The sequence below is a fragment of the Marmota flaviventris genome, chromosome 4, assembly GCF_047511675.1.
Source record: "Marmota flaviventris isolate mMarFla1 chromosome 4, mMarFla1.hap1, whole genome shotgun sequence".
Lineage (NCBI taxonomy): Eukaryota > Metazoa > Chordata > Mammalia > Rodentia > Sciuridae > Marmota > Marmota flaviventris.
In genome coordinates, this window is record NC_092501.1 from 78,166,293 (window position 1) to 78,178,740 (window position 12,448).

At 40.8% G+C, this 12,448-nt stretch overlaps 1 protein-coding gene across 6 annotated transcripts; it reads left to right on the forward strand.

Moving 5' to 3' along the window:
• Positions 1-7,192: 7,192 nt before the first annotated feature.
• On the forward strand, positions 7,193-11,441 carry Znf32 (zinc finger protein 32). Of its 6 annotated transcripts, none has more exons than XM_027947873.2 (3): positions 7,193-7,274; positions 9,061-9,200; positions 10,512-11,441. In XM_027947873.2, exons 2-3 carry the CDS (start codon positions 9,131-9,133, stop codon positions 11,261-11,263), a joined length of 822 nt encoding a protein of 273 aa, XP_027803674.1. In that variant the 5' UTR covers positions 7,193-7,274; positions 9,061-9,130; the 3' UTR covers positions 11,264-11,441. The 6 variants fall into 6 exon arrangements, with proteins under 6 accessions (XP_027803674.1, XP_027803676.1, XP_071467390.1 ...); XM_027947875.2 differs by lacking the exon at positions 7,193-7,274 and adding an exon at positions 7,326-7,641; XM_071611289.1 differs by lacking the exon at positions 7,193-7,274 and adding an exon at positions 7,680-8,245.
• The last annotated feature ends 1,007 nt before the right edge of the window (positions 11,442-12,448 follow it).

The window sequence follows — 12,448 nt, forward strand, 5'->3', positions numbered from 1 at the left end:
ACCTATAGAAGAAAAAGTAGGACCAAATCTTCATCATGTCAGCTTAAGACCTGACTTCCTTAACAAGACAAGAAGTAAAATCAAAAATCAATAAATGGAATGGATTCAAACTAAAAGGCTTCTTCTCAGCAAAGGAAACAATTAAGAATGTGACCAGAGAGCCTTCAGAATGGGGAAAAAAATCTTTACCACATGCACCTCAGAGCACTAATCTCCAGGATATAGAAAGAACTCAAAAAACTTACACCAAAAAACCAAATGACCCAATCAATAAATGGCCTAAGGAACAGAACAGACACATCACAGAAGAAGAAATACAAATGACCAAAAACATGAAAAAAAGTTCAGCATCATTAGCAAGTAGGGTAATGCAAATCAAAACTACACTGAGGTTTCATCTCACTCCAGTCAGAATGGCAATTATTAAGAATACAAGCAATAAGTGTTGGTGAAAAGGTACACTCATACATTGTTGGTGGGACTGCAAATTGGTGCAACCACTCTGGAAAGCAGTTTGGAGATACTTCAGAAAACTTGGAATGGAATCACCATTTGACCCAGTTAGCCCACTCCTCAGTTTATACTCAAAGGACTTAAAATCAGCACACTAGGGTGATGCAGTCATGTCAATGCTTATAGAAGCTCAATTCACAATAGCTAAACTGTGGAACCAACCTGGATGTCCTTCAACAGATGAATGGATAAAGAAAATGTAGTACATATACACAATGGAATATTACTCAGCCTTGAAGAAGAATCAAATTTTAGCATTTGGAGGCAAATGAATGGAACTAGAGAATAGTATGCTAAGTGAAATAAGCCAATCTCAAAAAAACCAAAGGCCAAATGTTTTCTCTGATAAGCAGATACTAATCCATAGTGGGGTGGGGGGTGAGGATGGGAAAGAATGAAGGAACTTTGGTTTGTGTAGAGGAGAGTGAGGGGAAGAGTGGAGTTGTGGGGATGGAAAAGACAATAGAATGAGACAGACATTATTACCCTATATACACGTATGATTTCTACTGGTGACTCTGCCCTGTGTATAGCCAGAGGAATGAGAAGTTGTGCTCCATTTGTGTACAATATGTCAAAATGCATTCTACTGTTATGTACAACTAATGAAACAAATTTTAAAAATTAGAATTTTTAAATTTGTTTAAATGTGTTTGACTATTCTGAAAAATGCTTAAACCCTTGAAATTATTTTGACTATTTTAAAGCAAAAAATCATTGTTTCTTGCATGAGTGATAACAAATGAAAATAAGCTAAATTTAAGTTTTTCTTAAGAAAGAAAATGGATAAGAACAAAAGGATGAGAGAAAGGCAGATTGTTTATGTGTCCTTACAATTACCTTGCATTTTAATATCATCGCTACCAGTGGATTTAATTTTCTTTTTTAAAAAGTATTAGTGCTGAAGATTGGAAGCCATTAAGGAGAAACCCCAACTATATAAATGTGGGATTCAGGATTGGATCTTGGAATCGAAAATGAAAAATAGAGGAAAAGCTGGTGAAATTCAAGTAAATTCAGTTGTTTACTATTGTGTTCTACATTGATGTTAATTTCTTCATAAGACAGTTGTTGTCTGTTTTCTGTTTGCTGTAAAAAAATATCTAAAACCACAAAATTTATAAAAAGTAGAAGTTTACCTGGGTCACAATTCTGGAGGCTGGAAAGTCCAAGAGCATGACATCGGCATCTGCTTAGCATCCAGAGGGGGCCTTCCTGCTGCATTATACCACAGCAGAGAGTATCACATGCCAAGACAGAGTGCCAGATCTGGTCTCTCGTCCTCTTAGAAAGCCACTGATACATTATGGGAGCCCCCTCTCTTGATCTCATCTAATCTCAATACCTCCCAAAGACCTCCTCTCCAAATTTAACATATGACTTTGGAGATTAAATTTCCAACACATAAATTGGAGGAGGGGGGCACATTTACACCAGAGCAATTTTTTTATCTTTTTTGATCAAGCAACTCTAACAAAAAGTATGTATCATTTGCCCTAAAGATCACTCAAATTCACCTTTGCCATGGATAGAACCCATCCATGGAACCCAGTGAAGAACCCTGACTCCAAGGGACACAGCTTGGTTCTCAAGTGTGGGAGGAACTGGAATCCAACAGAAGATCTAAAGAGAAACAGCTTCTAGTTCCCACCTTCAGTTGCATTCATGTCTTTACCCTCTGGCCGCTTGTAAGAGGACTTCTTCCTACAAAACGTATGAATAAATGCAGAATTTTGTGCTCCACCCTGACATGTGCTCAGAAGGTTTGTTATGAAAGAGCAACACTCACTCATAAAACAAAGGGTTCCTCCTCTTTGTAAGCCAAACAGCACCATAAACTCATCCTAAAGGGGTTCTAAACAGCAGTCCCATTCAATGATACAACAGGATAATCAGCAATGGACACTAGAACCTCAGCAGGAAATGATGGCCTGACCCATACCCCTGGAAACAGATGCAAATATATACTAAGTGTGGTCATCTATCCACATCTTATGCTTTTCCTTGCACCTTTTAGTTTATAAGAAATTCTATCAAGATATTCAAAAAGAGCACAGCTATCTAAAAGGCAGAAATATCCCTGTAATCCCAGCAGCTCAGGAGGCTGAGGAAGGAGGATCGTAAGTTAAAAGACAGCCTCAGCAACAGTGAGGCACTAAGCAACTCAGTGGGACCCTGTCTCTAAATAAAATACAAAATAGGGCTGAGGATGTGGCTCAGTGGTCAAATGCCCCTGAGTTCAATCTTTGGTACCAAAAACTAAATAAATAGATAGATAGGTAGGTAGGTAGGTAGGTAGGTAGGTAGGTAGATAGATAGATAGATAGATAGATAGATAGATAGATAGATAGATAGATATCTGAAGCATGCACAAATAGCTTTCATAAGGAGGAATGATTTTCATTTGAATGGTGTAGGAATTCTGAAGGGATAAATCAATAATGTTCATCCTAGACTCATGAAGTCCAAATTCATAGTATCCTGAATTTGTAAATCAGGTAATAGAGTAAACAGAAGACAAAAGAACAGAGGCAGCTTCAGTTTGTCCAAGGTGAGACTAATGTGATTTCAGGCCCTGAGAAATAGTTGAAAACTCAAGATACATCTGGATGGCTCTAGCACAGGGTTCAACTGTCTTTTCAGAGAAATACACAGATTTCTTTATCCTCCTGGATCCAGCTTCTCAGGCCTGATCACTGACCAGAGGACTGGGCAGGGATTGGGAGTACCTGAGAGATGGTCAACTTTCTCCCAAGTATTGGCCTCTATGATAAACAGAGTAGGCTGAGGGTTTGGAAGCTATGAGAAGACTGGTTAGTTCAGTGAATGTACACAGTAGCTGCAAGGTAAGGAGATAAGCACAGTTATTAACAGATGTCTTCAGAAGCTTACATTTCTAGCAAGGACTGGTATAAACTCAGAAATTGTTCTTATAAACTCTTCCAGAGGGTCAAATGCTCATTCTATCACTCTAGACCCCATTGCTTGGTTCAGAACTAATATAGCAGTGAGGCTTGAGCTTCCCTTGAGCTTGGCCATCTCATGGAAGTTTCAGGGGCAGTTACTTCCTTCAAAGGAACCAAGAATCTTTCCAAAGCCAGAAATTCACCTCAGAAACCTGGACACTACAGCTTTCATTCTGCATTTAGGATATAATTATCTGATTTTTCCTGCCAAGGAAAACATTTCTAATAGTAGTATGTATACATTTGAGACTTACTATACATATGTCTAAATGTTTAATCAGAATAATTGTCTCAATTTTACACTTGGAAAAAATATCCATTTTTAACTCCCTTTTGCAGTTTTTGCCATTCAATAGTTAGAGGGAAACTTTTGTTTCAATTTTAAAATGAATATCAATCTAAATCTTGAATATTTTTCTTTTAATTGTGTGTGTGTGTGTGTGTGTGTGTGTGTGAGAGAGAGAGAGAGAGAAATAGGGAGAGAGGGAGGGAGAGTTGTGCTTGGCTGCATTTCTATTTAAATGTTTTTTCTTATTGATTTGTATGATAATTGCTAATATTTTCCTAGCTTTTCACATGTTAACTTCATTTAGTGATATTTTACCCACACAGAGTAATCTTTTTTGCACTATTTCTGCCTTCATTACCATGGTTAGGAAAGACTTTCTATGCCAAGATTATAAAACCAATAATCCATCTGTATTTCTGAGCCTTTTATGGATCTGTGTCTCACAATCTACATTTAATCCATCTGGAGGTTATCTTGGTGTTAGCATAAAATGACCAAGCCGGGTGCAAACTTCACAGATCAGCACAGCTTTTATTCAGCAATGAAATCATACATGTGACGGACCCACTTTCCTAGTAGGAAATGAGCTGCTGGCCAAAGGGGAAGTCTGGCTTATATGGTTACACTGGGAGATGACTTAATTATTGACAGAGCATGTCAGTTTGAGCACTCAGAAAAGAGATTTGTTTTTTACTGGGCAATGTTGTGAGAACTTGAGATTTGTTTTTACTGGGTAATATTTTGACTTGGAGAAAATGGAGGGTCTGGGGTCAGTGGTCAGTATTTATCTCTTTCCCTCCAAGGTCCCATTGCACTGTCACTGGGAAAGGATTTATTTTGGGAAGGATCAATGCTTTGGCCTCCTCCCAGAGGCTGTCATTCTAGGCTTGATGGATATCTCCTCCCCAGGGATTGTCTTGCCACTGGGAAAGAACATATTGGGAAATGATCAATGTAATCAGTGTTACCTTCTTCCTCACTCCCTCTTCCCAGGCCACACTATTTTGTGGTTTGTCATTTTCCATATCTTATATTGGTATAGTAATTAAGTAAACATTTAACTTTACTTTTCCCTGCAAATGGCTGGACTTCTGTCATACCACCATCTATTGAATTATTTTTCCTTCCCCTAACATTTTGAAATGGCTGTGAAGTTTGAGGAATAATTTTGTGACAAGCTTTCAACCCTACACTGCTGATAGGATTTTCCTTTAGCCCTCACTGAACACCCTCCTTCCTGCTAATTGCCTTCAAATGTGGGTTGTGACTGAGGACCTGGTCCCATTTAGGAACTTGGCAAAGACTGGTGTCTATCTAGGGAGATCTGGGTCTCATCTGAATCTCATCAACTCCAGTCCTAACCACTCTTTTCCCCACTTTCCATTCAATGTATCCACTTTCCTGAGACCACTTAAGGAAATTTTTGTAGATTTAGGAGAGAAACAGGACTATAGTTCCACTTCATAGCCACCTTTTCCCACCAAATACTTGGCATCTACCTTCATCGCAGTATCTGAAACTTGTCCTACTCCTACAGCTGGTCTTGGCTTCAATGGGACCAATATAACTGGAGTGACTTCAAGATACTTGATGCTGGATTGGGGTTGTTGTGTTCACCTAGCAGTGTGAGGCCCTGGGTTCAATCCTCAGCACCACATGTAAAAAATAAATTTAAAAAAGATATTGTGTCCAACTATAACTAAAAAATAAACATTTAAAAAACAAAAGATACTTGGTGCTATTTATCAGCAGGGGAAACATTCCTAGCCCTCCTGAGGGAGGGCACATGAATCCTCACCCGCACAGAGCTCTGGGGAATGGAGAGCAATTACACAGGACTACCTCAACAGACACAAAGACTGGGCTTTGGAGAATAGTAATGTCTGTTTGTGACTGCTCCAGAAATAACAGAAAGAGAGGTGATTGTGAAGGAGGCAATCCAGGAATCTTTGCAGTGCTGCTGAGGTGCCCTCCAGGAATGGTGAGCTTCTGGGCAGTAGCAGCTTGGAATTGGATTCTGACCAGAGTTTGAGGAAGGTGGTGTGTTTCTGTTCTGTCTACAATGTCAGTACCCTCTCGAAAAAGCAGAGAGGATGTCTTGCTCCCATTTGTGTTTCCAGCACTTAGCACAGCACCTGACACTTAAAATGGACTCAACTCAATGTTGAATAAAATGATTCATTAGCAATATTAATAACATTTAGGAATCAGCATTATTTCCATAACACAAAAGCATATTTGTGAAATTAAATATTTCTTTTGTCTAATTGATATGTGGCTTTGGAGTAGAGAACAAGCTCATAGTAACAGGAAGAGTTCCTGTGAAGCCCTGCATTCAACAGGATAGAAAAGAATACTGAGTGTGGGACTGGGGCCGTAGCTCAGTGGTAGAGCACCTGCCTCGCATGTGTGAGGCCCTAGGTTCAATCCTCAGCACCCCATAAAAATAAATAGATATTGTGTCCATCTACAACTAAAAAAATAATAATAATAATTTAAAAAGAGAAAAAGAATACTGAGTGAGTATTGTGGAGGCAGGGATCCCCAGAGCAGTACAGTTCACCATGAAAGAGTGCTCCAAGAGGAAGCCAGGATCTTGTAAAAGTATATTCGAAGGCGGCTTAAAGCATTTTATAGAGCCTTTATATCATGGGATGTTCACAAACAACCATGTACCCTCCCAAGGCCAAGGACTTGGCTGCCTGTGTTCTTGTCTTTCTTCAGAGAAGCCCCGTGAAAAAGGGTTCCTGCCCCAGGTGCTGAATCATTTTCAGGATTCATAATTCTCAATTCTTCAGTCACATCTTTATTTAAGAAGAAAGATTTGAGTTGTTACTCTAGGAAATAGTTTTTTCTCTCCGTAATCCTTAGGTCCACGTATTTGTACTGCATTCAAGAAGTTCTACTCTTTGCCCTCAAGACGCGAGGTCGCCGGCCATGCCCAGATGCATCCTCCAGGCTCTGCGCCCCAGCTTCCCACCGTACCCAGAATCCCAAAGCTCGTCAGTGGTGGCGTCTACACGGAATTCAAGACAATCCGCTGCCTGATGGTATCTCACCCTTTATTCCTAGTAAGAATTCTTATTAAATGGATCGGAAGTGTGTTCCAAATTCTTCTACATTTTAAACGCTACTCCGGTTTCAGACACCCAATGACAGAACACTTAAATCTTTGCCCACGCAGTGACTCAACATATAACTTCTGAGAACCAGAGGCTTAATCACCTGCTTCGCCCCAGGACTTTTCCTCTCTCCAAACCCTGCCAACAGGGTTTCCTATGTGCCGGGCTTCCTAGCCTAAGGGGGGGTCCCACGCCGCGTTCACCCCAGGGCGCACTTTCACCCCACGCCGCTCCCACCTCAGGTCTCGCGCGCCGCAGACTACGCTTCCCACAGTGCCCCGGGCCGCGCGCGGGCTCCTGGGAGCTGTGGTCCGGCCGCCGCGCGGCGCTGCTGAAGCGGGCTTAGCGCCGGCCTTTGTCTATCTGCGGGCGCGCGCCGCTGCGGTGAGTGAGGCCGCGGTCGGGTCCATGCGCCCGGGCGAGGCGGGGCCGCGCTGTCAGGCCGCCGCCCCTGGGCCCTCCGCGCGGCCGTGAGCAGGCCGGGCCCTGAGGGTAGCGGCCCGCGGCCCACAGAGAAGCGTCCACTGGGCTGGAAGCAGGAGGCTGAGTCCAGGACGCGGGGCGGGCCTGGGGGCCTGCGGCAGGCGGGGAGGGTCTGCAGCGCGTAGCTGGGCCCCTAGGACTGCGGTGTCGGCAGGGCTAGGCGTTTGCGAAGGCACAGCATTCTGCAGAGGGAAGGGACACAGGCAGGTGCACACCCGCCGTGAGGGTTCCATAGAGGGACCGGAAGAAGACACGGGCCCCTAGGGAGGTGAGGAGACCCTTCTGGGTGGAAAATAGGGAAAAGATAAACTGGAGTTGGGTGTGTGCACACACACACACAAACACACACAAGCTACTAATTCTGGAACTCTACCCCAAGAGGCCCCCCAGATGAGAACTCTAGATCTTAGGCCTTAAATCTGTAGACCCAGTTAGAGATCTAACATTTAGCTCTTCTGTTCTCCCAGGAGCTACTTGATAAGAAGGATATTAATCTATTCAGTAAATGGGGTAATGGAGTCAGAGCAGATTGGTTATTTGCCCAGGTCAAACACTGAGGAAGCGAAGGCAAAAGTCCCAGTTTCTAGGGACCTAATTCTGAGCTTTTTTCAAAGGATTCTATGCATTTCTGATAGGAAAAGCAGTGTATTCTGTTATAAAACCAGTTTCTTCCAGAATTTGATTCTTCAGAGAGAGGACAATGACAATTACCCCCTTATTAACCAAGAAGGTTCTGGAGACACAACTGAATTTTTATTTGTTGAAGACCTCACAGGACGTGGAGATGGAGAGTTGTAGGTTCTACCCACTTGATCTGACTAAAGCCTATTTCCTGGAGTCCTCAATAACAAGAGTCCATCCCCATGCAGCAGGTACCATGTAGTTTTCCAGTGACTCTTGGTGGATGTGCAGTTGTTGATCAGTAATACCTTGAACTCTCAAGTGAATTTGCTGGCACTTTGAACAAGTTGGAAGTGCATCCTCCAAGTAAGAGTTCCTAGTCATCACAACATATAGCTAAATATGCAGTTGTCAAGAATGCCCAGGTTAACAAGACAAAGAATTGTAGTATCATAATACTAATTCCTTAAATCAGGATAGGACATATTAGAGAAACAAAGATTATACATTAAACCATTACATAAATAAAGTATAACAGTTCAGAAATTAGGGTCCTGAAGTTAGAAGGAATATTCCAAAAGGGAAAAAGTAGAGCAGGAGAGGGGTGGGCCTGGGTCTAGAACTTCCTAAGAATTGTTCAAAGGTAACATGAAATCCCTTATTTGGTTCTTATAATCTAAGAGAAACTGGACAGGAGCCAGTTATGAAAGCTGAAATGTTTTTTTTAGGACTCTGAATTCTTTGGGGCTTAGAAAATAACAGGCAGCAGTTAGGAAATGGAAGATCCCATTCTCATGCCAAAATCAAAATACAAACAGGAGTGACCATTAAATGGGGAAAAAATATATATATTTGTGTTCTTTGCTTTCCTGCCTCCTATTTCCTTCTAGACTCATGTCTGTGTTATCCTTTTGTCTTTGAACGCATTTTACAGTGACATTATATATGATTATGTTATATCGAGCAATCAAAATGTCCTTTTTCTACTCAGTTCCTGTTTATCCTTCGCACTTAAAAATTCTGCCTTTTTCCGTTTGTTGTTTTGTTTTTGTTTTTCCCTCCTTAGGTGCTCAGGAACAGCCCATGGAAGAATTATATGAAGAGGTGGTGATTAAGATTATAGAGCAGGAGTGGACATGTTTGGATTTCCAACAGCTACCCTGCTGGACTGTCATGGAAGATATGCCCAGAATGTAGCATTTTTCAGTGAGTGAGTCCGCTGGTGGCTGGGATGTCTTCTGAACACAGATACTCAGAGTCCATGTCCTCAGCACTGGTCCTCAGTCTGAGGAAGCAGAGGAGACGTTCCTTTGATGGAGCTCACTATTCCTAGGGGTTACAGAAAAAGCCTGCAAGCTAGAGGGCTATGCTAGCCCTCGCATGCATAGAAATAGTCAGAACAGAGCAAGAGAACAGTCTAGACATGGAGGTAGACTCGAAGTAATATCAGAATGAGTGAGCACCTTTAACTGTCAGCACTATCACTGGATAAGAATAAAGCAGGAAATAAGGAGAAATTTTCCATAGGGAAAAAAAAAAAACAGTGATGAATGGATCCATATTTAAAGCACATAAGAGGCTCAGATACAGGACAGTATTGGAAAATATTATTGATACCTACATATGAAGTTTGAGAATAACTTCCAAACCAAAATTTATTTTAGTTCCACCATAGCTTAAATAAACTAAAAATAGTATAGATTTTAAAGGAAGGAATTTGTTAGATTCTATAATTTCCTGACTATATTTTAATATCAGATAAATTACTTAACTTCCTTAAGCTCCAGGCCTTCATCTGTAAAATGGAACAATGAGTTCTGACTTGTACAGTTGCAGGTATTAAAGACAATAGACGTATAAAATCTAGGATTGTGCTACATATTTTCTAAGGTCATAGCGCTTACTCCACTCTTAAGAGCAAACTTAAGGAATAGGGTGGAATTGGGTTGACTTTTCATAGAACTAATACAGCTTGTGTGTCCGGAGCCCTTGCTTGCATTGGTCTCTTCAGGACCCTTTGCCCAATTTTGTACTTTTTTTTAAAGGGGTACCTCTAAAGTTTTAAAGCTTTAGACCCTTTACATCCTGGAACCACACCTGTTTAGGAATCAGATAAAGCTTGAGTACAGGGCTCTTGTGTGATCCTGTATGTTTTCCTTGATTTTCAGAGCCTATTTTCTTACCTACAAAATAGAGGTAATTGTGTCTACCTCACAAGATTATTTGGAAGACTAAATTAAATGTAGAGGCAATACACAGCTATGGAGTATTCCAGTGTTTGAAACCCACCTCTAACTTATTTAGCTACATGGTCTTGACAACCTCCCTATGCTCTCTTTTCCTGATCTGTAGCAATCCCATAGGATTAAATTATTCCAGGATTAAATTATCTATGCAAAGTTCATAGTCTAATGCCTGGCACTTAATAAGCACTCAAACGATTGTGTTTCTATTTTCCATATTCTTCTCACTCAGCATATTGGTACCTCTTACATGACTTCCCTCTCATTTTATCAGATGTGATGACAGAAGCTCACCACAAATATGATCACTCTGAGGCCACAGGATCCTCAAGCTGGGATTTCCAGAATTCTTTCAGAAGAGAGAAGCTGGAACAAAAATCCCCAGATTCTAAGACACTACCGGAAGATTCACCTGGGGTGAGACAGAAGGTCTATGAGTGCCAAGAATGTGGAAAGTCCTTCAGGCAAAAAGGTAGTCTAACATTACATGAGAGAATTCACACTGGTCAGAAGCCCTTTGAGTGTACCCATTGTGGAAAAAGCTTCAGGGCCAAAGGCAATCTTGTTACACATCAGCGAATACACACGGGAGAGAAGCCTTATCAGTGCAAGGAGTGTGGGAAAAGCTTTAGTCAGCGTGGTAGTCTGGCCGTCCATGAGAGACTCCACACTGGACAGAAACCCTATGAGTGTGCCATTTGTCAAAGAAGCTTCAGGAATCAAAGTAACCTTGCTGTTCACCGAAGAGTTCACAGTGGTGAGAAGCCCTATAGATGTGATCAGTGTGGAAAAGCTTTCAGTCAGAAAGGAAGCTTAATTGTTCACATTAGAGTCCACACAGGTCTAAAACCCTATGCCTGTACCCAGTGCAGGAAGAGTTTCCACACCAGGGGGAATTGTATTCTGCATGGCAAAATCCACACAGGAGAGACACCCTATCTGTGTGGTCAATGTGGAAAAAGCTTCACTCAGAGAGGAAGTCTGGCTGTGCACCAGAGAAGCTGCTCACAAAGGCTCACCCTTTGACCATTCTATTCAAAGGAAGTTTTATTTCTGAATTAAGGGTACAAAACCCTCTGTTACTGAGCTGCATATCCAATTCTATGGAATGAATGGAGAACATTCCAGGAAAACCAGTAGGTTAAACAAACTTTTTTCCTTATCCTCAGATGAGTATGAAAAATAAATGTCTTGTTTATCATTATCATGCATTTTTCATAATTTGTCATGAATTTTTCATATTTTGACTTAATTTCCCAGGGTACCCTCATTAATCTAGAGTCATACTAGAGATTGAGTATAGTAGATACAGATTTTAAATTTGTATTTGACACCATCGGCCTTTAAAAATATCAGCCCCTAATCAACCCCAAGGTCATTTTCTTCTCTACATATTCAAGTTAATAATTGTTTTGCATTCAAGACCAGTAGGTGGAACACAAGGGGCAGATTTAATTAAGAATTCTCTTTGAACATTTCATTACCTGGATAATGAATCATTACCCCAATAACGTATTCTAAAAAACCACTCTGTCCATAGCAGAAGCCCTAGCCTTTTCTTACAAAAGAAGTTTCCTTTCCAAGACTACAAAGGTTTGGAGTTTGTACATTAAGATTTCCTTCAGTCCTCCACTTCTAACAGTAATAATTTGCCGGTATCCTAAAGAGCTGACAAGTACAACTGTGCTCTTTTGAAGAATCCTGAACTGATTATTATGCCCTCTTAAAGGGACTTCTGTTCTCTGAAAAACATAATGATCCTCCCTGCCACTTTGGCAACAATAGCAACATATTGGGGTTAGGATCACCTAGAAAGGACATAAGTGTCCTTATTACTAAGCCTAGACTTTCAGTTTATAGTCAGTTATGACATCTCACTCTTCTAACAATACTATCCTTTTCCTTCTACACACAGAAAATAAATTTGGAAAGATAATTTGCTCTTTATTTTTTTCCCTCTGGTGTATGAGATTTGAAGAAGGTTGTAGAGAAGTTGGTTTTGTGAGGAATTTAGACTTCTAAATGCCAAAATTTCATGATAGCAAATCTTTATGATCTAGAGAAGTAAATGAAATCAAAGGGCATTATGGATTTGATTATTTTAAAAGAGTAGTACTCCCAGAGACATTCTGATAAAATTTGAAGATGTATGCAAGATTGTGATAATATCCTCATTTATGATAATCACACACCGGAAATTACACAAATGTC

Coding starts and splice junctions, on each gene's coding strand:
- Znf32 (XM_027947873.2), top strand. CDS start 9,131: ATGTTTGGATTTCCAACAGCTACCCTGCTGGACTGTCATGGAAGATAT. Junction 9,201..10,511: donor CCAGAATGTAGCATTTTTCA/GTGAGTGAGTCC, acceptor TCATTTTATCAG/ATGTGATGACAGAAGCTCAC.